The 24,586-nt window shown below is 34.0% G+C and overlaps 3 protein-coding genes across 6 annotated transcripts; 2 read left to right on the top strand and 1 right to left on the bottom strand.

Annotated features, from left to right (window-relative positions):
- The first annotated feature begins 27 nt into the window (after positions 1 to 27).
- Positions 28 to 3,748, top strand: Sse (extra spindle pole bodies like 1, separase). The gene is made up of 10 exons (XM_081972436.1): positions 28 to 243; positions 683 to 934; positions 990 to 1,303; positions 1,564 to 1,688; positions 1,752 to 1,986; positions 2,042 to 2,170; positions 2,222 to 2,400; positions 2,454 to 2,621; positions 2,678 to 2,835; positions 3,512 to 3,748. Exons 1-10 carry the CDS (start codon positions 147 to 149, stop codon positions 3,667 to 3,669), a joined length of 1,815 nt encoding a protein of 604 aa, XP_081828562.1. The 5' UTR covers positions 28 to 146; the 3' UTR covers positions 3,670 to 3,748.
- On the bottom strand, positions 3,656 to 5,136 carry LOC145724272 (protein FAM50 homolog). The gene is made up of 5 exons (XM_081972437.1): positions 4,837 to 5,136; positions 4,615 to 4,779; positions 4,358 to 4,545; positions 4,033 to 4,306; positions 3,656 to 3,970 (listed from the first exon to the last, which is right to left on the bottom strand). Exons 1-5 carry the CDS (start codon positions 5,014 to 5,016, stop codon positions 3,746 to 3,748), a joined length of 1,032 nt encoding a protein of 343 aa, XP_081828563.1. The 5' UTR covers positions 5,017 to 5,136; the 3' UTR covers positions 3,656 to 3,745.
- Positions 5,137 to 5,873: 737 nt separating this feature from the next.
- LOC145724694 (serine/threonine-protein phosphatase 1 regulatory subunit 10-like) lies at positions 5,874 to 24,384 on the top strand. 4 transcript variants are annotated; one of them, XM_081973083.1, is made up of 6 exons: positions 5,874 to 6,307; positions 6,443 to 6,876; positions 7,722 to 7,819; positions 11,970 to 12,244; positions 13,158 to 14,222; positions 22,065 to 24,384. In XM_081973083.1, the coding sequence occupies exons 2-6, from the start codon at positions 6,871 to 6,873 to the stop codon at positions 23,486 to 23,488; spliced, it is 2,868 nt and encodes a 955-aa protein (XP_081829209.1). In that variant the 5' UTR covers positions 5,874 to 6,307; positions 6,443 to 6,870; the 3' UTR covers positions 23,489 to 24,384. The 4 variants fall into 4 exon arrangements, with proteins under 4 accessions (XP_081829209.1, XP_081829208.1, XP_081829210.1 ...); XM_081973082.1 differs by having other exon boundaries at positions 5,874 to 6,366; XM_081973084.1 differs by lacking the exon at positions 6,443 to 6,876.
- The last annotated feature ends 202 nt before the right edge of the window (positions 24,385 to 24,586 follow it).

Below are 24,586 nucleotides of genomic sequence, written 5' to 3'. Positions count from 1 at the left end.
GTTATAACATAACCTCACTTACCTCACTTAAAAGTAAACAAATTTGAGAAAACTAGCGGTTAGGCCAGAAAAAATTGTTGGGAATTTTTGATTAATTTCTTAATTTTAATTGAATACTAGTGCAGGAAAAATATTTAAACACTGCAATGGGTGAAAATGTGCTGGAGATGCAAGAAGTTCTTGCAGAGATTGACTCAATTTCAGAATACAAACATGTTACAGATACTGGGATACACCATGAAAGTAAGTAATAGAATAGCAAAATTAACTAAAGTTCACCTTCTTTTTATTTTCTTTATTAGCTATTTATGTATATTTGTTTAAGTGACCTCATAGATTTTAGTATAGGAATAGATAAAGTTCTCTAATTGTATTTATCCTAGAGTGTGTTTGTGTTACATTCAATGTAGATTGTTAAAAACTGTGGAAAGGAATATCTACATCCTTATAGAAGGAGAAATTCATGAATCTGTTATTATTTAAAGTAGTAGTTTCCATACTGCTTTCATCAGTAATAACTATCTAGCAAAGTTCTTATACCTATTAGTCATTTTCATGTCTTGAAATATTGAGTCCAGTTTTTTATTTCTAAGTGGAATACTTTTTAAATTTGCATTAGCATCACTTGAAAATTTCATTCTGTGCTGCCAATTTTAATTAACTATGGTTTAATTTTTCACAGGTCTTCAAAAAATAAAAGCAACTCTAACTGACAATGAGCTCGGTAAAATTGTACATCTAGTAGATTCTCATGTTCCTAGTTTAAGAGCGAGAGCTGCAATGCGTTACCAGCGACTAGCGTCGTCTTTAAAAGATGCTAAGGAGTCTCAAGAAGAGTTACAATTATTAAAAGATTTAATTGTTACTAAATGCAACACAGACATTTCCAGCGCCATAACTGAACTGAAAAATCGCGTATCAACTTTACCAAAAGGTTTTATTTACAATTTGTTTCAAGCACCTAAACTGCAATTATTTTGTCTATTTAGAGTGGACAGTAGTGCAGATAACAAAACATTATAATCCCATGCAACATCAGAATGTAGATAACAACAATTATTACACAGATGGGTTGTATATTACTCTGTTTAACTGTGGCCAAAGCGACAATGATCCATTTTTACTAACAGTAAATCCTCCTGCTGTAAATGGAGTTAAATTGGAATTGTGTCAGCAATTAATGGATATTTTGGAGGCGCACACTAAGCTACTGAAATCCACTTCAAAGCGGGTAAAATTTTTAAATCGCAAGGAAAAAATTGAGTATCGTGGGCATATGGATAACACTGAAACTACTCTGAAGGTAGGTTGTTACATGGTTTGCAATAAACAGTTTTTCAACAGTATCATTATTCTTTACTTTAATAATCTATAACAATTCCTATCCATCAGTTGTTTAGGTTTAAAACATCAACAATTATAACGTATTTTAGAGTAATGCAAGTTCATTTGAAATAGGTTTTGATTTTATGATTTAAACCATGAAATAACTCTTTATACATTCCTCTGATAGGGAAAGTTTGTATAAACACATAATATGTAATATAAAAGTAACCTTTTAAGGATATTGTGAACAATGCAGAGAAGAACTGGCTTAGAGTGTGGAGATGTTTATTTATTGGTAAACTTGCTGATCAGTCAATAGAGCAAGTTATTAGAAATGATATTACTGTCATTCTAAAAAACCAGTAAGTTCTAAAGAAAACTGACATTCCAAGCAGACTCTGGAGCTTTTATTGTTCTTATATTAGGATAAACGATACTGCAAAAATATCCCAAAGAAGCATAGAGTTGCTATACTACATCGCAAAAGGTGGTCACCACTTGACTTTAGATGAAATAATTACAGGAGTTCAGTACTGTTTGAAGGATTTTTGCACTGATGATACGGTGAAAAACATTGCAGTTCAAATTAAAGAACTAAGCATTCGTATATCTAAGTATATTGAACTAAGGAAACATCCAGTTATTCTTGTGGTGGATGAGGTAATGTGTCATATTTTTTCCTGAAAAAAAAAACATTGTAACTGGAATATTGTAGATTCTTGATTCATTTCCTTGGGAAATGATGGAAGTTTTACATAATCAGCCAGTTTCCCGGGTGCCTTCGTTCCATTTTGTATATTTCCTTTATAAAGTACATGAAGCAAGCATTAAAGATGGCTACAAAGTAATATGCACTTTTACATCAAAAGTCTTAAGTTTATTATCTTATTTTCAGATATTAGAAAATTATGAAAATGGTAAGATTATTATGAATCCAGACGGTGATTTAGATAGTATGGCATCAAGGATGCTTTCGTTTTACCGTTATTGGTTGCCGAAGTGGGACGGTGTTTACAATGAAAAACCCTCGCATGAACAATTTTGTGATTTACTTCAAAAAGCTGATATATTTGCGTATAAGTTTAATTCATTCTTTTTATTAATTCAATTAAAAAAAACAATTTTAGTTACAATGGCCACGGAAACGGTACCCACATTATGGTAGTAGAAACATTGCAAAAAATTAAGCTCAAAGCTGTAGTTTTGTTGTTTGGGTGCGCTAGCACCCGCATAAATCGACTAGGCCCTCAAGTTAGTACTTACGGAAGTTATCACATGTTTTTAATTTCTCGTTGGTATGAAGTATTGAAAAAGCAAATTATTATAGCAAATCAAATAATAATAATTTCAGTCCGTGTGTTCTCGGAATGCTTTGGCCAGTTACCGATTTACATACTGACCTATTTACGGCAGAACTTTTGAGCAGTTGGATACCTTCGGAAGCTTCCATACCATGGTCGGAAGTAGATAAATCTAACTGGATCTTGGGTTCAGCAAGTGAAAATAACAGTAAGTGCATTTTTTAGACTGAACTTGAAGGTTGAAATACAATCGAAACGTTGTTGATTTTTAATTCAGTTGTAAACCTTCTAAATACTATTGAAAAATTGTCAGAGGCCTTCACAAGGGTCCTAAATATTAGAAAAATAGTTTAAAATGGGCAGAAGCCTCCAAATAATATCAAAAACTTCCTCAAAATTGTCAGAGGCCTCTACAAGAGTCCTACATATTAGAAAAATTGTTTAAAATGGACAGAAGCCTCTAAATACTATCAAAAACCTCATTACTACACCTAAGAAGATCCTAAAGAGGTAGTACGTTAAAAATTTAAGTTTTTACATATTCTATTTAAAATTATTTTCTTTGTTTAATGGCACTTTAATTATTCCTGGTGTGGACTTTTGCTGATAAATTCGTTATGCCTTGTCAGAAATAGAAAAAACTTTACAGAACCGTTTTTCATTTATATCATTTTAACAAAATAAGATCAATCAAATAGGAAAAGTGTGCAACAGCTCTATTATACAGCTTTTCATAATTTTCGTTAAGAGCATTGATTTCCAATGACCTCTTTCTTACTGTTAATGAATAAGTGCATATCTGTATTTTTGCGTTTAAAATCATTTTTAAACTAAAATAATTATTTGAAAAACTAGACCATCAATAACTGAAGCAACAATTTTAGAACAATTTACTGCAAACAGTAAAACAGCATCTTTAAAGAAAACTTACCACTTGGAATTACCACAGGCATTGGCACAGTGCAAAACTAAAACAGAACATTACCTAACTAAGGCTGCTTGTATACTTAGAGGAATACCAGTAAAAATTAAGTTGGCATAGTTATATTTCACTTATTTTCTTCCAACAAATGTTAATTTATTATTTTAAGTTGCAATAATATAGAACCACAGTACTTTTATTGTTTCTTATTTTTGTCAGACACTGTATATTTATCATAGACTTTGGTAGGATCATAAGGTTCCCAACGACTGGCAGGGAATATGTGTTTATTCCTCTCATACCAACTTCTCATCAAAACTTTCCCTGCATGACTGTCTTCCTTCTCTACCGAAGCATCACTCACCAATCTTACATCATCATGTACGTCAAACTGGAATAATGGACCACTTTTTCCTCTAGCCTACAATTTATTAACAAATTGCAGTAATATAATTTCCTTAATAAATAAACACTTGCACCCACCTTGGTTACTATAAAGTCATAAAAGGTATAATGATGAGGTAGAATGAGATCTTCTTTAACATACATGAGCTGGTCAGCCATTACAGTTTTAAGCTCAGAAAACTCCTTTCTCAGCAATTCCAATACTTTTTGCAGAAACTGATAAATTGAGTTGCCTTTCTTGACTCTCACTGTTCTCCTATGCCCTGATCCATCCCAGTAACTGAATGTAATGTCAATTTCCTCTTCTTTCAGCTTTTGCTGTTGTTCTACCCATTGTTGTCTCAACTCTTCTCTGTAAAAGTGTAAAAACAATCTAAGTATTAAGTTACCTTAATCCTAGTACCTTAATCGGTTTTCTTCCTCCTCCCTTTCACGATCTGGTAAAAAACTTGTATCAGCCATAGGATCTTTTTTAATTTTCTTCAAGTTTTTAGCACTAATCTCCTCGGCTGTTCTTTTGAATGAATTTTCACTGTCTCCAGAGTCATCATCATCTGCTTCTTCTTCTAGTGTGAATGACAGTGCTTGTATCTATAACATAAGCTAGTACTTTTGTATTAACTTATTCTAAAATGGTATGCTAAGTGCAAACTATCTAACCTGTTTTTTCTGCCTGTTTTTCTCAGCTTCTTTTGCCTCAATCAATCTGAGTCTCTCTCGTTCCTTCTCAGCTTGTTTTTGAGCCAATTTCTTCTCTCGTTCTTTAACAATGTTCTCCTGCTTGGCTTTCATTTCATCCAGGGTAACCAACCCAATGGTGGAGCTCTAAAACCCAGAACAGTTGGTGCAAGAAATATAAAATCAACATTAAAATTGTCTTACTTTGAGCTGTTGCTCCACAGCATCATAATGTGTAGCAAACTTATTTTCGATATTGTTAATTCTTAGGTCTTCTTCGATTTTCTTTTTGCGAATCTCTAGGTCTTGCAATTCCTTTTCCCGTTTCTTCATCAGTTGCATGGCTCTTCCTGCCTCACTCGCGGCTCCTTTGTAATGTGCCATTGCGAATTTTCTTTAGATTTAATTCTATAATTTTTTAGAACTGAAATTATTAGTTAAGTAAGCAGTTTAAGAAATATCCAAATCAAAACAGCTGAAGAATAATAACATAACACATGTCAGATCACAGATGACAGATGTCAGAGTCAAAGACAACTAGAACTCAAGAACGGTAAACAGTATAGGATTGCGCGATTGGCCGATTTTGTTTCCCGGCGGCGAATGGATCCTGACGTCACAGTAAAGTCTTGGGCACATACGCTAAATATGATCGACTGCAATCAGTTAAATAAAAATCGCGCAAATGCGCGATCCCCGACTTGATGGTGACGTAAAAATCGTCCCCGGCCTGAGCCGATACGGACTACATTGCGCTTATTGGATTAAACAATCCTTTACTGTTTACAATCTTTGCGTTTCATATGACTATGAAGTGACTGTCACTATTTACAATGTTAGGTTAGGTTAGGAACAACGACTGCGATCTTCTTAACTTGAAACGCCAATAGAAACGGTGCCATCATTTTTCTACAAAATAATTAATCCCAATATAATTGCATCTAAAATAAAATGCTCCAGAGGCTTGATTCCCAAAATAATTGTTTCTAATATATTTCAATCTAAAATAATTAAGCACTGAAAAAAGTCACAAACGAAAATATCTCTCTAAACAAATGTATCTCTATCCTGCTCTATCAAATGTCATTGAAACAGTATGGCAATACACTGGTTTTGCATCAAACATGTCAATCGAAAACACCATTAGGTTGGCTGCCCTGGCGGAAGTAACTAGCGTCACCATCCCTAGTGCGCCTGCTCCTCCTGTCAACTTTCTCTCCGTTTCCGCCCCCTTCATCCTTCATTCCATTCCCGTTCATTTCCCTTTGCTTTATCGATCAATTTTGTCGTCGTTAGTCGTTGTTGAGTAAATCTGAGTAATTTTTCTTTTTATTTCGGTAAAACTAGACATTTTGTTTAACAGATCGGTTAGAATTGTTTCCCACTGCACCACACTATTGTCGTGGAGTTCTAATATAGTAAATATCAGATTTATCAAGCAAAAAAATAATTTAGCATTTCCATCTGTTAAAAACTTCTCTCGTCTCTTCAGGGCGTTGGTTTGGTTTTGCGATCCGGGTAGTTTTTTTTTTAAATAAAAAGCAAAATGACGCACTATTCTATTCGGTAAATGCGAATGCATTGGTTACGGACAATAATTTGTATTTAGATTTTAAGATAAATCAGCCATTTTGGATGCACACACCATTGAAGGACAACAATACGAATCAATATGGTAAGGTGGACAGTTTAATTTACAGTTTTTAAGGCAGTTCTAATGAAAGCAGCATAATGGTATGGTATTTTCTGTTTTAGTTGTGATGGTTATATTTAACCCTGTAACTGTTAATTTCATATTTTTTTAATGTAGCTTTTTGGTGAGCCGCCATGTTAGTTGCGTGTCATGGTTTCCATTGTGACGTCATCGGCCCCACCTCGGAGACTGTAGAGATTAAGCATTAATTTTTACTGTTTCCCGTGCAGAGTGGTTACCAGATTTTTAGCTTATCCACAAAGTAATATTTAAGTAGGTGTGGATTTGAATTGTGTAATATAAATAAGCTTTAGTGCTGTAGCCTGTTATAATTCAGGAACAGGGGTCACAGCAGGATTTTTTATTGGTCAAAAGTAGTTTATCCTTTTTGACAATTGACAGGTGACAGGGATGACACTTATTTAGTGTTTTATTTTTTTTTTGTCATAACCTTAATAAGTTATGACTATCTCACTGAAGTGCAATTTTTAAGTGTTTTAGTGCAAATAAGAGCACTTGAAGTTACAGGGATAAATCTAGAGAAAATGAAGGTCTGTTCATACAGCAGGTGACAAGGCAGTGTTTACTATAGAACACAATGATCTCCACCAAATCTTTAATTTTTCCCAACCTTTTGAGTGCTTTAAACTATTCACCATCAGGATTTAGAAGAATATAAAAAGTTAGTGGGTAAAGGGAGTGTATTAATTTGAAATGAGCCTACCTTAATGTATGTGAGGGTCAGCCCAAAATTGTATATTTCTAAGGGGTGTGACAGGGAGAGGTAATACAAACAGATTTATCAATTTATGAAGATACATTGTAGAAAATTTGTGTTTTATGTTAAACTGCCCAGGGTTATCTATTTTTACAGAGGAATTTATTACCCACATACTTTTTAGGCTTTTTTTAAATTAATACAATCCTTCTACATTCTAGTAGAGACTTTCAAAATTTAGATGTACTTATCTACCTAGTTTATGTGGAGAAGAGTACCAGTTTAAACTGTACTAAATTAAGAAGTTCAGTGACCTGCTTCTTAATATTTCAATTCAAAAAACCATGATTTTAAAGATGCAAACAAGACAGCATCCTATATTTTTGATTAGAAAACAGTACTTTTGTGCAGGTTTTACGATTACTATTGTCAACTACTTATGTGAACAGTCAGTTAGAACTTTGAGTATAGGCATTATGCAATTGTAGAAACACAAACAAAATACTCAATTACCCTAAAAAATTTCATTTTAAAATCTGTGGAAAAATGTTGCTAGATCAACCTGTATCATACTGTTTACTGTCAACGGAAAATACCATTCCATCAAAACTGCTTGACATATTTATGTTACTGATTAAGGTTTAATAGTTTTGCTAATAGATGCGTTTTATTTTTCAGCCTCGCATTGATCCACTACAACTTCTCACCTGCTTATCTGTGCTCCTCAGCCCCGATGGAGGAATATTATCCCGTGACGAAGTCCCTAGATTAGTGAAGTAAGTTACTTTTTATTGCCTCAAGATTGCATATCTAATAATTAAGATTTTTCATTTAAGTGTCTATTATATTTGATACAAGTTGATCCTCTATCAAATTCGACAACTTAATGGGATCTTTTCACTGTTTTTATGTAACTTATTTACATTGTTGTGTAGAAACTGGTATGGGTTATTTTGAAAACATTTACATTTGCAATGACCTAGTTTGAAAATCATACTTCTATTTTTATTCCTTGACTCAATTGGTTAACTTAGGTTGTTAACACGTTTGGTTAAGCTTGTTTACCTGAATATAAAACTAGCATGGATTAAGTAATAGTAATAGCAACATTAATTTGGAATTTTTTTATGGTTTTCTCAGTTTTGAGCACTTGTGAGATTGCAACTTTCAATTCTAATTTAGGGAAACCTTGCATGTTTTATTCATGTTCAGATACCATTCTTTTATTACATTGCTCTTATTGATTAGTTCATAAAATAATGTTACACAAATTTTACTTTGTATAGCTTGGAGTACTGAAAATATTTGTTCTGTTTAACTAGGAATAATTGTTTTTCTGTGGGGTTGATGTGTTTCTTTTCAAATAATGAGAATGAAAAACTTAAAATTACGCATATCAAACTAATGGTAGGATTTAAGAATCATTGCAAACCAAGATGAGAAAACTTTAGGAGTAACGTCGTTTGACAAGTCAGTGTTTACTAGAATAATTACAGTGTTTTTCTTATTTTTATTTTTCAGACAAAATGTCAGTGTTACTACATCTTTTAACTGATCGAAATGCTTTAATCAAAATAACCCTTGGATTGCTTTCTTCTTTTTCTTCACTTTCTTGAAATCATATCATTCTTACATCTCAGCATAGTGGGTAGTTTGTGATTCATAGAGGTCTAAAAACTGAATATCCTAAAATGTTTCTTATTTAAGACTCCCCAAATCTTTATTGAAAAACTGGGTTCAAAGATATTTTTGTAGTTTGAAGTGTGGCTAAAAAATATAAGCTTGTGATATGTGTAACTTTCCTATGTGTTGGCATAATTTCATTTGAGACAAAATTAGAGATTTTTGGTTTATTGTCGAATGTGATCTTCTGTAGCAAGTTAGCTCTTATTACTGTTTCTGTCAGTTTTTACTTCTGTTGCACTGGGCTAAGTTGTTAATTATGAAAAGTAAGTCTGGTACAACTATTCTCATGTATTAATGAACATCAGAGGATGGCGTGGGAAGGATTATGTCCCTTGTGATCTGTTTTGTCTAATTAAATACTTCAGTGCAGAAAGGCACAGTGTGCCTTTTGTCATAAACCTCTGGAGTAAGTAGAAGAAATCACATATTCGTGAAAAAACACTTTTTACTAACCTTATATTATTAAGAGTCTTTCAGATTATTCCAACATAGCCAAGTATTATTCCGTCCTTTTCCAATGCATTAATTAACTATTTGTGTCCAAAACCTGTCTTTTTGCAATAATCCCACAAAGCGGAATTCTCGCTTATTTTGAAATTTAAAATTAAAATAATTATTCTAAACTCTCTCTATTATCAAAAGTATTTTCAGTGTTGTCAGTAGTTCGTTTTTGGTAGGAATAAAGCAGCGTTAAGAAATTTTGTAATGTAAATATTATGGCCCCTCCAAACCTATGACATAATGAATATTAACTTAATTAATGAGCAGTCCGCGTTTTCATGTGTAATATTTCCCATAATTAATTAGCTAACATCATTGAATGATTGAAACGATATTGATTAAGTTGTTAACCTAACTATTTCAGTGACTGAATGCCTAATTGTGTAAACAAGGAAAAACTACACAACTATTTGAACTAAATCGATTTTTTGAAAAGATGAGACTCAATTTCATTTATCTACAAGACCAACATTTTTTAAAAATAACTATAATTTAGTTTTGTGTTTCACTTAAATGCCTAATGTGACATTGGGTTAACAAGTTGGAAATCTATTTTAAGGTGAAGAAGTCTATTCTGATTCAGATTTCTCAAGTCTATCTCAAAACAGTAAAAAGTGCTTAAATTTAGTTAATAAAACAATTCTATTCTATTTGTTTATTTCAATCATACAAATTTCAACTTCAGTTAGTCAATGCAACAAAACTGTTGTCTGTTAATTGTTAAGATAAACTCCAACTGTTTCTCTCTTAGTTTGCATTGACATGATAAGTACAAACTAAATTCGGTTCAAATCGCATCGTCTCTATTTACTTACTTTAAATTTAAATCGTGGTCCATAGTTTACATCTGAGTTGACATCCGTGACAATTTTTGAAGCACTAGAAATTTAACATTTTGCATATTGCAATTACCTTCTTTTTGCATTTTAAATAATTTATAAAACTGTCAAAATATAGCGATTAACTCCTAAACTGACAGGCCTTAAGTGTCAGTTTGTTTGGAGCACCCACCGGCCCCATTCGTTTTCACGAGCTTTTTTGACGTCATAATGACGTAATTTGACAATTGATCAAATTATGGTTTTGCCAAATTACGTCATTGTGACGTCAAAAACGCTCTGTTCGCTCCATGGAGCGTGGAAACGAATGCGGCCACCGCCTACTATACTAGAAAGCCTAGAAGGTGCTTGTCAAAAATTCCAATATGGCGGAAATAGTGGTGACAGTTTGCGTTTGTTTGTATTGTGGAAATTGAGTTTTTTGAGGATTAGATGAATTTTTACGGTTTAAAATCAAAACAACAATACAGTACTCAATGGTAAGTTCATTGCTTTCTAGTACACTAAACTTATTAGGTACTTGTTACATGCACAGGTATGTGAGTTACATTTTAAAGCATCCTTCATTGTGACAGCAACCAAAATAATTTTGAATGAATGTTCTTGGTAATAACATAGGAACCATTTACCAGTTGTGCTTACCTAGTTTCAAGGATTTACAGATTTTCTTACACTGAACAGTGTTTAAACTAGTTTGCTGTGTGTTGTACTTTCCAGGACAAATGTTCTAACCAATTTGTTTAGGCTGGACTTGATTGTGTATAAAAAAGCTCTATCCATACATATCTGGATCAGGAATGAACCTTTTTTTGATTTTTCACTCACAACTTGCAATCAACTACAGGAAACAATAAAAAAAAACATATTTTTTACTGCTTCTGCATACTTTTGTGTATAAAACGAAAACCGCTAACGCCGCCATTAAAAGTGACATTTTAGGCTTTCTAGTATAGAGGGCGGTGAGCGACCCGAAGCGAATGTGATTTAATTTGACATGTGTCCAAAATTAGACGTATAATTTCTTGCGGGCAGCTGTCATATTTGTCATGTGACAGTCAAACTACTAATATTTTGCTACATCTTGTTGAGAGCATTATCCCTTCTTACCGTTTACCAATTATTTATTGACTACAAATTGTTATACAATTATTTGTGACGCTTATTAACGTAACCTTAGCAGACTGTTGACTGATGATGAATAATGATCACAGAGGGTCATATTTATTATTTTTTTATTATGGAAGTATCAAAGTTTTAAATTATTGAGAAGAAATCAAAGAATAACACCCCTGGAAACCAATGCATTTAACAAAGATATAGACAGTTAATTACATAACCACTTTGACTGAAATTCTTACTGACTGTCAAATTAGGTTACCTCCGCTCCTGCTGACTGACATGTCATTTATGAAGTTTTTTCCCATTTTTGTTGAGTTTGCAATGTTTACAACCATTTTTACCGTTCAGAACCATATTCATTAATTAATAACAAACAGTTAAATTAGTAATAATGGGTTAGATGGATATAAGGCGACTGGCGGTAGCTTTCAAAAAAAATACACTCATGCTCTTAATTTGACATTTCTGACAGTCATTAAGTTTTTTTACCATGAAAATAAATTTACTGGAACATTACTGTTAGTGGGTTGTAATGAAATAAATGAGAATGATAGGGCAAACCAAACGTAATGGAGTACTCGTTATCTGTGTTCTTGGCATATAAATTAAAACTATTTTTTGGCATAAGAATGGTATTGTTATTTTTTTTTCTGTGACTGCTGAAATCCACGAATGACTTAAGTATGGTTTAATTTTACATAAAATATTAGATAATAACGACAAATTATCATTAGAATACTAACTTATGACAGCGTTTTCTAAACTAGCATATTTTTTACAGTTTAATGACAAAATTTTCAAAAAAGCTGGTCAGCAAATGCGTGTACGTCCTCATACTGAAAAACACCGAAACCAGCTTGGTGGACATGTTTATGGCGGAAGGAGGATGGACCCTGATTCAAAATTGGCTGCAGGATGGCGCTCAAACTGGAAACTGGGGCTTGGTCAAGGAAATCTTAGGGCTCATGCTTGTCACCCCCGTGGACGTCGATCGTCTGAAAACGAATAGTCTGCCAAAGCTAATCAAGAATTTATCACGCAGAGAAGATTTAGGCGGTAAGTTATGTTTTTCTTTTTCTTTGTTAAGAGTGGGGTTTGGGCAAATAGTAGATTAAGGAGGATAATGGATAAAATATGAAGCTTATAATTAGTAGGTTTATAAAATACCAAAAATGACAAAAAAAATTTTCTACTATTTTTTAGAGTAAAAGTGTATGCCTATTTCAGGAACTGTCATAATCCTTAAGCTTAAAATTAATATTCTATGGATGCCCAGTCCTCAGTATGAAGGTGAATGTGATTTTCGTAGAAAGAACGTAGAAATGTTTAAATTAGTGTAACATTTTGCTCTAAAAGACAGAACCAAAATTTTTCCGCCGTTTTATTGCCAAATATTCAATATTTGGAGACAATAAACAAAATGTCTCTATGTCCGTTTCGATTTTTCAACATTTAGTGTTACTTCAAATTTGATAACACAGCAGGAAGAAATATCACTATCATTCTTGACGTTTCAGGAATCAATGTTTTCCTATGGGTAATTTTATGTGTATGGATGAAATAAACTTTACGGAAAACTGAAGATATTTATACCATCAAGTTTCATTTTGATGTTGAACCCAAAAAACTACCCATACACTACTTAAAAACTGAAAGTTATAAACTGTTGCGGGAAAGCAAAATTAACAAAGCTAAGAAAATCATTAAAATTTGCAGGTTACTGGGTCAAGGTTGGAAAAGCTCAGTGACAAGACAGTTAACTTAAAAAATGTTGCTTTCAAAACATCAAAAAGTGCAATAAAGCTTGCAGAGTTCAATTTAAAATTTTGAAAGGACGGTGTATTTAAAATAAAGGTGTGTGACAAAAATCAAGCCTTACTCGTAAGTTCTTTTACACGAAACCGTCAGTATTTCAACAAAACTGATAAATATATCCAGATAATCAATCAAAATTTGTATTTTATTACAGAAGTGGCACAAATCTCCAATCAAATCGTACAGAAATGGTTGAGTATAGTAAAAGGAACCACCAATAATTCAGCTGCTAACGGGGTTTCCGCTCAACCGCAAGCAGACACCCGAGGGGACGCTGAACCTAATTCAAGTGAAAAGAAATCACTCGAAAATGACATTCAATCAGAAAACAAAGATGCGCTTGATGGCGAAGACGACAATTCTGGAAATAGCGATGAAGGTATCAACACCGCCACATTTTACAAAGTGTCAGTGAAAGATGGAAAGCAGGTTATCAGGAAGTTGTCCGTGGAAAGTGACAAAGACAATAGTGGAAAAAGTGAGGATGATAAAGCGAAAGACTCAAAATCAAAATCTAGTTCTTCGTCTTCATCAAAAAGTAGTAGCAGTAGTAAGTCCAGTTCGAGTAGTAGCAAAGAACGGGATAAAGATAAGAAAAAGTCTAGCAGTAGTAGTAGCAGTAAAAGCAAGTCGAGCAGTAGTAGCAAAGATAAAGACAGAAAAGATAGAGAACGCGATAGAAAGGACAAAAGCAAGCACAGTCCTTCAAAGTCAAGTTCGAGAAGCAGTGACAAGAAAGATAAATCTAAGAGCAGTAGCGACTCCAAAAGTTCCAAAGATAGAAAATCTGATAATGACAAAGAAACATTTGAAAAATTAAAAACAAACTCATTAGACAAACTGGGACGCATCCCAAAAAAATCATCAACATCTGACAGTAAAGAGAAAGAAAACAAAGGTGCATCCGAAGATAAGAAGAAACCGTCGTTTTCGATTTTAAACAGAAAAGCAACTGGCGAGGAGAGAACCAAAACGGTTAAAGTGTTTAATTCCAAGATGCGTTCAACAGGATTGGAAGAAGAAGCCAAACCACCTCCACCACGTTCTTCTACTAAGAAGCCTACCCCTTCGGTGCAGTTGCCCACCATTCCTCAAAAAAGGCCTTCGCCTCCTAGAGAACCTACTTCGTCCATGCCTCCGGAGAAGAAACTGAAAATTGACCGGGTGGACATACCAGATCGGCCGGGAGCAATCAAACTTATTCCACCCAAACCGAAACGTAAGTTACACTTTTATGCAACGCTAACCAGTTTTGTTGTTTTTCTAGATTTGGCTGAGAGAGGAAACACAAAACGTCATCAGAAGACACCCAGACTGACGTCTGATATTGGCAGAGTTCTGTTTTCTTTTTTTTTGTATCTGAACAGTGCTTTCGAACCTCGTTTCATTATTTTTTTTTTAATTAGCAAATCTAGCAGTGTTAAAAAAAAAATATTTCCGTTTAAAATAATCGCGAGTTTAGACTTTCCGTGAATAGTGTCAGCCAGAGGTAAATATGAACGTAAGTGACCAATGGTAAGTTTTTGGATTTTTTTTATATAAATATTAGAATTAAAACGAGCGTGTCATGGTCTCGGTATGGTATGTATCTTTATGAGACATGAAATGTTGTGTTAAGGCAGCATGGTTTTTGGTATCATCCAGCATTGTGCAGAGGTAAGGGACTGATAGACATAAGACAAGCATCATGAGAAAATCACTATTTTTTTTTGAGTAGTGGAATGAATTTGATGGAAGTATCTAAGTGCAAACTACGTCATATTTATGAAGAAACTTGTTAAATATACTGTAAGTCTACATGTGGAGCATTTGCGCAAAAATGTTGCACAGGTAGACTTGTTGTTATAATGACTTTTTGCATCTAGATCATTCGTATATGAATGTATAGCCAGCGATGATTTTGGTAAAGGCTTCATAGTGATATGTCACATGCATCAGTAAGACATTTTTTTGTTTATCTCTTCTTAGGTTTGCGTGGGTTTTACTTATTGGATCGATTATATGCTCTAAATATAAGTGGCAGTCGACAGCAGAGTTTAACACCCGATAAACACATGTGAGTAGTCAATTTTCTATTAATTGATGTACGATTTACTAAGGTTTGGTTACTTTAGAACACGTTACAGAACTAGTAACCTTTTTTCTTGCTTGTAACGAACGAATCGGAGCAGAATTGTGAATGATTATCAATCCACTGAGGAATCTTCACAGGATATTGCATTGGTCTTGACAGAAGTGATTGTTATGAAATCCTATCAAATTATGAGTTAGGCAAACAGAGAGCTAAAAAAATAGTCAAATATGCGAAGAATAATGAAAAAAAAAACGTAATTTAATAGTGCTAGATTCCGTTAGTTTTCGTGAACGTAACGTCGTAAATTCAGACTTCTCTGATTTACAAGATACCCATTAGGAAAAAAAATATATTGTTTTTTGTCAAAACTTGTTTTGAGTGCTTATTCTATAGGAACCTAATGAGATGAGATTTCTCTCCTATAGCCTGAACCATGAGAGAAATGACGATGAAGAATAGGTTGTTCTCAAAAAGAGGATGTATTTTTAGTTGTTTTGTTAAAAATTTGCACAAAAAATACACCCTCTTTTTGTGAATATCCTATAGAATGAGCACACTGTTCCCTTGGCACAATCCGTCAGCACCTTCACAAAAATATACAGGTGTGGTAAATCCAAATCCAAAAGCGACCATAGGAAAACCGTGTCACGGACAGAGAAACGTAGGTAATTGCATGCGCGGGAGAAAGACAGAAAACGAAAAAAATATCAAGTAGGCCATATTTTTAGCGCGCTGTTGCCAAACGCCGTAAGTAAGTTTGTCGAGGGTATTGAATACTTACGGCGTTTGGCATCAGCGCGCTAAAAATATGGCCTACTTGATATTTTTTTCGTTTTCTGTCTTTCTCCCGCGCATGCAATTACCTACGTTTCTCTGTCCGTTACACGGTTTTCCTATAGTCGCTTTTGGATTTACCACACCTGTATAAGGTCTGTTCGCAGAGAGAATCTCCAACTAGTATTTAGAGACATAGATACATCAATTGGTCCCAAATCAGAATACGTCATAGTCACGTGAGCATTCAACCAATAAAACTTGACATTTACTGTTTCTGCGTTGGAAACCAGTCAGGAATTGCTTCTGCGAACAGACTTTTAAGTGTCAACTGTCAAAACGCGTAATCAATTCATTTGGTCCTTTCCACATTTTTTGTCGCATCTTACTTTTCTCTCCTTACCGTTGATTTTGTTTGTCAAAAGGATGCAAGGTATATTATTGTAAGATAAGCAAATAATATCTAGTCAACAGAGCTAAGGTGACTCATCATTAACATGGCAAGGTAATTTGCATTTCCACTCAAAACTGTCAAATATGAATTCAAACATTTGACTTGATCATGCAGGGGCGCGTTCCGTTATATCTTCAATGCGCGCTCTGTCGACTGATCAATTTTCCAATTATCAGAGTATCAATTCTGTTAATTAATATGTCACGATATACCATAAGTATCACTGCTATTCATTTATACCTTTGATGACGCATATGACTGCGATTGGTGCTAACTAATGAAATTCACTGACGAGTATTGAGGGTTGCTGGCAATCCCTGCTGTCGGCTAAAGCTTATATTGTGCTAACGAAATGCTGAAAGTAATCGAGTTATTTTCAGGTGGTGTCCTAATGCTGTGGTGTTGGTATGCATTAAAAATAAAATACTTTATTTACATAATGCTGTTTTATTTACACCCATATAACAGTCGCTATAAAGGACACTTGCGTTAATAGAAAGAGAGAGAGAGGTTTGATTTACGATTTAGTTCAGATTAACTTAATAACTACTTGTTAAGCTTTTTAGCAATGATTCTATAGTAAATACCCTTACTTTATTAATAAGTAGGCAAATCTGCTCATCGAGTGTGAGTTTCAGTTTTTTCGTGTGAAAAAGCCTGCATAACATTTTTCTAGCTAGACATGTTACTCGAAAATAACCTAGTTGACAAACTTGTCTATTTTTAGCTTTCTAGAAATGCTCTCTTTACACGAAAGTTTAATTTTTGATAAATAGACCTTAATTGAGTATGTTCTAGAGTTTTCGGTAATAAACCAAACTCTACATGCGTTAATCAATAAAGTGTTATGGTTCATACCGTAAAACAGACTAATATCAGTTAACAATACGACAGAAAAGATTTTCTACAAATTCACAGCAATAAGAGCGTTAGATTCGTATTAATGAACAGCTGTAGACAGTCTCGGTTATTACAAAATAGTTGCTTTATTGATTATAGTCAATTTAACGGATTCAAGACAATTGAAAAACAGTATCGAGATACAAACGTTTTAGTCATCTTCATGTCTATTACCGCAAGTGAAAAACATTTACTATTCGCATCAATAAGGACTGTTATATGGAAGTACCTTACACAGAAAAAGCATCCAGATCATAAAGTTAGGAAAACGTACTAACCACGTGTTAATTTATAGTAGTGCTTTTTTTTGTAAGGGTACCTTTAACAAAGCATTGTTTTTAAAGCTTATTGCATGCATATCTAATAATTTTAGTCTTGTAATTTGTTTCTATGTTATATCTAACATGTTTTTTGTCTTAGGTAATTTCATCGCAGAATAGACGCCGTCTCGAGCAGCCTTCCAGAGCTTTTCACACGCCGCTCACCTGCCAAGCTATACAAACTTCGGTTTATTTTTGTGTCCCATAAATTTCCATATATGATACTTTAAATAGTATCCTATATGCGAAAAGAGTCTGTTGTTCTGGAGTCTGCAGTTGAAATTGGATTGCAAGAAACACTTAGTACGGTATCGAAACTTTTATTTAGTTTTATAACATCATCGAGGTAATTCAGTAAAATTCTGGGTAAAGCTGTACTATACACTAATTCAGCAAGTAATACAAATATTCTGTATTAAGGTAATTACAGACAATCGGTTATTGATATTCTGGTAAGGTTGAAGTTTTCACCATTCGGAATAATTTTTCACATGGCAGTTCAGAATCAGGTCTAGATGCGTAAATATTATATTAATAATAGTCATGATCATGTTCTTTTATTACCGTTTAAGTTACATGTTTATTTCGTATATGAATGGTGGAAAATAAACGACACAACTGCCATATCTCTAGTTTTATTCGAACGTCCGATTCGAGTCTAGTAGGGCAGAAGTCTTGAAACTCCACTTGATTAGTTAGTTCTTGTTTCGATTTTTTTTTTGTTACTCGAAGCCTGATTAGAAGTGATTAGATTGGTACGAAGGCGCTAGAGAATGTGGACGGATCGTTTGTCGTCTGTTACCAGAAATGGGGACCGATGATAGGTGGACGGATTACCGATGGCCTCAGAGAAGATTTAGTCAGCGTTCAAATCAGAAAAACCTGTTTGCACTTTAACGTTGGCCATTGATCAACGTCACAGTCAGTTTAATAGCATTCGAAGTACGTTACAGTGCAAAAAAGGTAACACATCAAGTTGATATCTAAATTCTGGATTTAATATGCTATACTTATAACCATTGGGTCGGTTTATATTTTATTAAACAGATTCTTTAAAGGTAGTTTAATCTAAGCCAAATTCACATACATTTAAAGTGATTACTGATTAGTGACACTATACTAGGCCATCAAAATGGCTTACACAGACGAAAGTAAAAAAAAAAACTATTTTTTACAATTTATTATGATCAGTTTAGTAGGAAATACAATATGTTATAAGAAAAATTAACACTATAAATCCACGCTAATATTCTAGACTTGTCATATTACACGTTAGTGCCAAAATTAATAGGCCTAACTACACTGTGTGTAAAAAGTCTGGCAACCCCGAATAATTTGCTATATAAAATTTGGCACATTTTACCATTATAAAGCAGGAATATACAGGGTGAGCCACAAGATAGCAATAAATTAAGGTTAAGTTTTGCCTTATGAAATGACTAGAAACTATTAAAGAAAAGTTTGCTTTGACGCTTCTAAAAATAAGGCATATGTGTCTATTCAGTGTTGTCAATACAGTTCAGCATTTCAATCAAATAAAAAAAAATAATTGAAACTGTAGTTTTCCTTAATAATTAATAGCTACATGTTACATGAATTGTGATCAAAATTAGACAGCGAATAAGTTTGTCCATAAGAGAAAAACATAACTCCAATTTACTGCCATATTGTGGCTCACACCCTGTATATTTCTGAATGTCACATAACACGATTGCCAAAGTTTTTACCCACAGTGTATAATAATGTTATTCAGTACTAGCTGGTAGTTTGATAAAGCTGTATTTCTTCAAACTGACAACAAAGACACGCTTTTTGAAAAACAAACATTTTTATTCTTAAAACTATCCGGTAATGTATTAGGAAGTTCCATCTAAAACCAATCAAGTTCAGTTAGTTAATCTGGGTTTAAAATACGATGGCGCAAATGAACAGAAACATTTTCTTATATTTTGGCTTTGGCAAATCCACTTAATGCGTACAAATATGATAAGCTTTCTAACTAATACGGATTTCACAGTTGTTATTGTCAGTATATTTTGCAGTACTGATCGTCTGATGACTATGCTATGTAATATTGAAATACTGTCAGAAAAATCAGATCTGAGTGCTGAACCAGATATAGATTAAAAATGTCACTTGTCACCTATTCCATAGATAACTTATTGTATAATTGAATGTTTGGTTACACTGAAACCATATTACTTTGAACCGTGCAGTCAGATTGGACTAACATTTAAACCCCTTGAAAAGGATAAAACATTTTCCCCTAAAAAAGGGTTGTTCCATTCTTCTTGGATCCATTTCTACTCACTCATCTCAACTGTGAATAAATTGGTTGCCGTAAATCTTAAGTTGCTTGATTATTGAGTTTAGTAAAAAACAAATCCGTTTACCTCTAATCTGAACAATTTGGTGGCCATTTATCCGTATTTCTCATACTGCGGAGGAGCGCCGTTTTGCTGAGTTTTGAATTTTTGTTTTGGTTGATTTTTTAGTAATATTGTGGCATTTTCCAATAGATTTAAATTTCTTGCTTTAATGCAGGTTAGAAAAATAGGTCCAACTAGGTGCTTTCAAAAAATACCAACCAAATTTTGTACCTGAAAAAGTCAGTTCTATACTTGGAATTTCCTTTTTGAAATAATGCTGTACAGAGTGGTAATGGGTTAGTGTATACAAAGGAATAAACTTTTTATTAAATACTAAAATCATGTAAAGCAATTTTTCCAGATATTAATTTAATTATTATTGATAATAGTTATTTATACAGCAAGTGAGTTAAACCATTCAAGTTGGAAAACAATATCTTCTGTCCGAGTTGGCACCACCGGACTTGCATGATCTTCTGCAAAACCATATGAACGTAGGTTAATAGTTATTGTGGATCATGTTAACCTAAAATTTGTTAAATAGACTTCTTATTCCTTCCTTCTCAAGTCCACATGTGCAACATTTGTTTAAATTGTAGTTTGTGTTTGGTCAAGAAAAAGCTGCTTTTCTTTGACCAATCAGAAACTAACCCACTGATTGCACACTTCTGAATTCTGCAAATATTTACTGTTATATAAGTAAAATTAAGCTTTATTTACAAACAATAGTAAAAAAGGCACTCAAAAGTTATTGTTTCCGGCTAATTTCCATTCTCTTTTGTTAAATACCAATAGACTTTTTCTTGTGTTTTTATTCATTTTATTTAAGTTTCTCAGTGTGTTATTAGTACTTTTGTTTTAAATAATGTTCATCTTTTTTGGTGGGTTCCTTTCTCCAGTTGCACTTGTCTTTAATAGTTGTTATTATCTGTTCTTAGTCTCGATGTTTTGTTTTTGATTTAGTTTGTTATCAAACTTTTAGAGGAATTTTTAATTACTTTCTTCCTTACGTTGTTTTCGCAATTTTTTGATTGTTTTATTTTAAGTTTTAATCAAATTTTTAAGGTAATTATAGCCTGGCAATTTTCAGTGGTTTTGATATTGGTCGAGGATTCACTACAGCTCATTTTTCACATGAAGAAGAAATCGTTTTGTCGTAATATAAATAACTCTTCAGAGTGGACGGTTTGTTAGTAAATAAACGAAAATCGTGTCAGCTTTTGATTCTACGACGTTTCTCAGTGATCATAACAATACAAAGTGGACTTGGTGAACACTGAAAGTGACTTATTTAATAGTCGCTGATTTCACTGTTCTGCCAAATAGGTACTTTGAGCATTATATGGAACCAGAAGGAAACAATTAAAATTGGTTGCTTTCCATGTAGTTTTACACGATTTAGTGAATCACGCAGTTTCTACAAAAACAAATTAGCCAAAGTTGAGAATCTGCTACTTTTCTGATGTTTGAAGCTAAGATAATATCCCTCGACTGTGAAAAGAAAATTAAGAAACCAAAAAGGAACTTAATGACATGTTGTAATCAGAAGAAACTTAATACAACAAACTAGAATCGGCAAATACATTCGCGATACAATTACAAAACAGTTAAAAGGCAAAATTCACATTTATCAACGTAAGTTTTGTCAAAAAAATACTGGTGTTACACAGTCATAAACCACGTAACCGAAACTCATATTATTAAAATTAGACATTACTGTGAAAGCTCGCGCACATTTTTTTAAAGGATTTTTCATCATAATTTTTGAATGTATGATACGCCAATCATTATTTTGATTTAATGCTAGTTTTAGACAGAAACAATAAAAACAAAGACTTACTAACTTAAGTTGGTCAGTAATTTTACGTTCGTTACAATAATGCTTTTAAACGTTTTAGTGTAGTCTTTACTGTTATCTGTGTTTCAATTTAAAATTTTTGCTATTACAGCCCTGTTTTGTTTTGCATTTTGCTACTCTTGAATAAGTGTTACTTCCTTACAGCAACACTTTTTAAGACAACTTATTACTAATCATCTATTTATTTGCAGGATTTAGGATGAAAACAGAACTCTGCCAATTTGTTTCCTCTCTCACCTTTTTACCAGTGTTATATTTTTTTTTCTCACTTTTTCTCTTTAATCGTATCTAATTTGATTATTTTTTTTACAGCTGCTGTTTTGCAAGAGAGCGACATGTTCATGGACGCCTTGACAGCGGCTGCACCTAAAAAAGAAGCCAAAAAAAGGAAACGCAGGCTCAGTGCTACTAAAGAAGTGGGACAAAGTCCTACCACTGAATCTGCACCTAATGATGCTTCGGGACAGCCCAGCAGTCCAACCGGTTTGGGTTTGAAATCGATTGCACCGATTAACTTCTACCAGGACACCCTGTCGCAAGAAAATGGCGATGACAAATCGGAGGAAGGCAAGGAGGCGGTTGAAAACGAAGATGGGGACACTCCAGCTAGTCCTGCAACGCCTACTGATACCGAAAATGCCATGGAGAGTGATGAAACTGCAACGCCTACCAGAACGCGACTTAATGGTGGTCTGAAAGGTGTTCTTTTGTTTTCGAAGAAAAAGGGACCGAAACGTTCCATCAAATGGAAATCGGACGATGATTTAGTTGAAGTGCGATACTTTGAACTCGACGAGACTGAAAGAGTGAACGTTACAAAGACGTTTAATGACATGGCTAGAATGGAGCTAAACAGCGAAAGGGAAGCTTTGATAATGTCTAGGAAACTTCCCAACGAGGACGTGATGGAAGCTCAGATGCCTTGGCGTCCGTTAATCCTTTGCGAGCAGCCCGAATCTTTGGTAGTACCAGGATCGAAGAGCTTGGAGAAAGATATTCAATTTGCCAGAGAAAAAGCTTCAATAGCCGCATTCTATTTTGACAAAAGACGTATTCCTGACAGCCCGGAGGAACCCATTCCAGAAACCCACCAAATCAGCGATCCGGTTCAAATTCCTCTCGATGATGCCGAAGGTCACGAGATTGATTTAAGGCAGACGCCTTGGCCGGAACCTAAAACTACCCCACCCCAAATCGAGCCTCAAATACCACCAGTATTTCCGAATATGCCATTCAACGGCAACTTTAATAACATGCCCGCAGTGCCGTTCATGGGAGTACCAAACAGATTTCCGGGTCCTCCTGGCCCTCACGGTCCAGTTCCTCCAGGTTCAGGCAACTTTGGCCCGCCAAACATGATGCCTAACAACATGATGGGTCCACCAATGAACCAACCGGACATGATGAATCCTGGTATGCCAATGAACCCGGGCATGTACGGACCTGGACCTGACGGGTTTATGCCCCACGTCAATAATGAACCAAACTTCCCGATGCAACCATTTAACGGCCCTCCAGGCCCTAACATGATGTATGGACCTAACAATTTTAATCACCGTGGTGGTCGTGGAGGTTTTCGTAGGGGCGGCAATAACAATGGTGGATGGGTGCAACTAAACCCTGGACAGAGACCTTGGCAAAGAGGAGGTGGAGGAGGACGCGGGGGGAGACTCTGTAAAAACAAACAAAACCACGGATACTGCAGAAACGAACCAAACTGCCCTTTTATACATTAACTGTGCGGGGTGTAAACGTTCTCAAACATTGTGATATTAGGGAATAATATAATTGGAAGCTTCAAGTTTTATTGGGGCTTGATTTGTTATTAAGTGAAAAGTCAGTGTGACTGCATTTGGACTCGATGACTGATTATATGAGACAAAAGTGATGTGATATTAATTTATTTTTGTTAACAGCTATAGAAATATTGTTTAAATTTCATATTGGTGACTACGCATTAGTAATTACATATTTGTTACGATAATATAGATTTTTGATACAACACATGATTTTTTGACATATACAGAGTGAGTTTTTTCATAATCTCCTTCAGCCAGTTTAATTATTTGAGTACCTATTTTAGAGGAATTCTCTCAGGTAGGAATAGTTTAGTCTCAAATCATTTTAAGCTGCGGTTTACTTTCCTAAAAATGTCAATTCTTTAACACAATTCTTCACGGTTTATTCATTCTCAAAGTTTGTACAGTTTCCACATCTCCAGAAAGGATTTTTAGTGATAATTTTCAAAAGTCAGTCCAAATTTTTCAAATCTCCAAAGATAATAATAAAATAAAAACACGTTATTTTTGAAAAGGTTCTGCATCTCTTTCACTCTGATATGTCAACAAATCAAATGTCCTTTCTTTTTATTATTGTACATAATAATTTGTAAATACATTTATGTTTGTACTTGTTCAATTGGTAAGAGTTGGTGCAATTTAATTTTTCATGTCTTTTGGGTGTCTTTATTGTATGTGCCAGCAAGACACTGGATGTATTTATTATAACTTAATAGATGGTAATATTGTTAGATGTTACTACTTTGTATAATATTTGATGTTTAAAATGGTGATGTAAATACGTTTTCTTGAGCTGATTAATTTTTGAAATAAACTTTTCTTTTCTAATTTATTCTGCTTTGTTTATTTTCAACTAATCGAAATACTGTAAAAATACCGGTAAAAAGAGAAAACCACCTCCAAATTAATGCTCTAGCTAGACAAAGATGGAGTGAAGCGGATGTGACGTCATATGACCAATTTACCAGAAAGTCTGTTTTGTGACTGTTGTCTAGTTACGTCACATCCGCACCGGCAAAGCAACCTTTGTCACTT

The sequence above is a fragment of the Ips typographus genome, linkage group LG2, assembly GCF_016097725.1.
Source record: "Ips typographus isolate SLU linkage group LG2, UJ_Ityp_2.0, whole genome shotgun sequence".
In the NCBI taxonomy this organism is placed as follows: Eukaryota; Metazoa; Arthropoda; class Insecta; order Coleoptera; family Curculionidae; genus Ips; species Ips typographus.
Note: the sequence above shows the minus strand (reverse complement) of the source record. Positions and strands in the feature narration are given on the sequence as shown.

Excerpts from the sequence above, each read along its gene's own strand:
- LOC145724272 (XM_081972437.1), bottom strand. The coding sequence starts at position 5,016 with ATGGCACATTACAAAGGAGCCGCGAGTGAGGCAGGAAGAGCCATGCAA. Across the intron at positions 4,780-4,836 it reads CTGTGGAGCAACAGCTCAAA|AGCTCCACCATTGGGTTGGT; the intron begins GTAAGACAATTT and ends TCTGGGTTTTAG. Across the intron at positions 4,307-4,357 it reads GAGGAAGAAAACCGATTAAG|AGAAGAGTTGAGACAACAAT; the intron begins GTACTAGGATTA and ends ACACTTTTACAG.
- Sse (XM_081972436.1), top strand. The coding sequence starts at position 147 with ATGGGTGAAAATGTGCTGGAGATGCAAGAAGTTCTTGCAGAGATTGAC. Across the intron at positions 935-989 it reads CGTATCAACTTTACCAAAAG|AGTGGACAGTAGTGCAGATA; the intron begins GTTTTATTTACA and ends TTGTCTATTTAG. Across the intron at positions 2,401-2,453 it reads CAAAAAGCTGATATATTTGC|TTACAATGGCCACGGAAACG; the intron begins GTATAAGTTTAA and ends AAACAATTTTAG.
- LOC145724694 (XM_081973083.1), top strand. Across the intron at positions 7,820-11,969 it reads GAAGTCCCTAGATTAGTGAA|TTTAATGACAAAATTTTCAA; the intron begins GTAAGTTACTTT and ends TATTTTTTACAG. Across the intron at positions 12,245-13,157 it reads ACGCAGAGAAGATTTAGGCG|AAGTGGCACAAATCTCCAAT; the intron begins GTAAGTTATGTT and ends ATTTTATTACAG.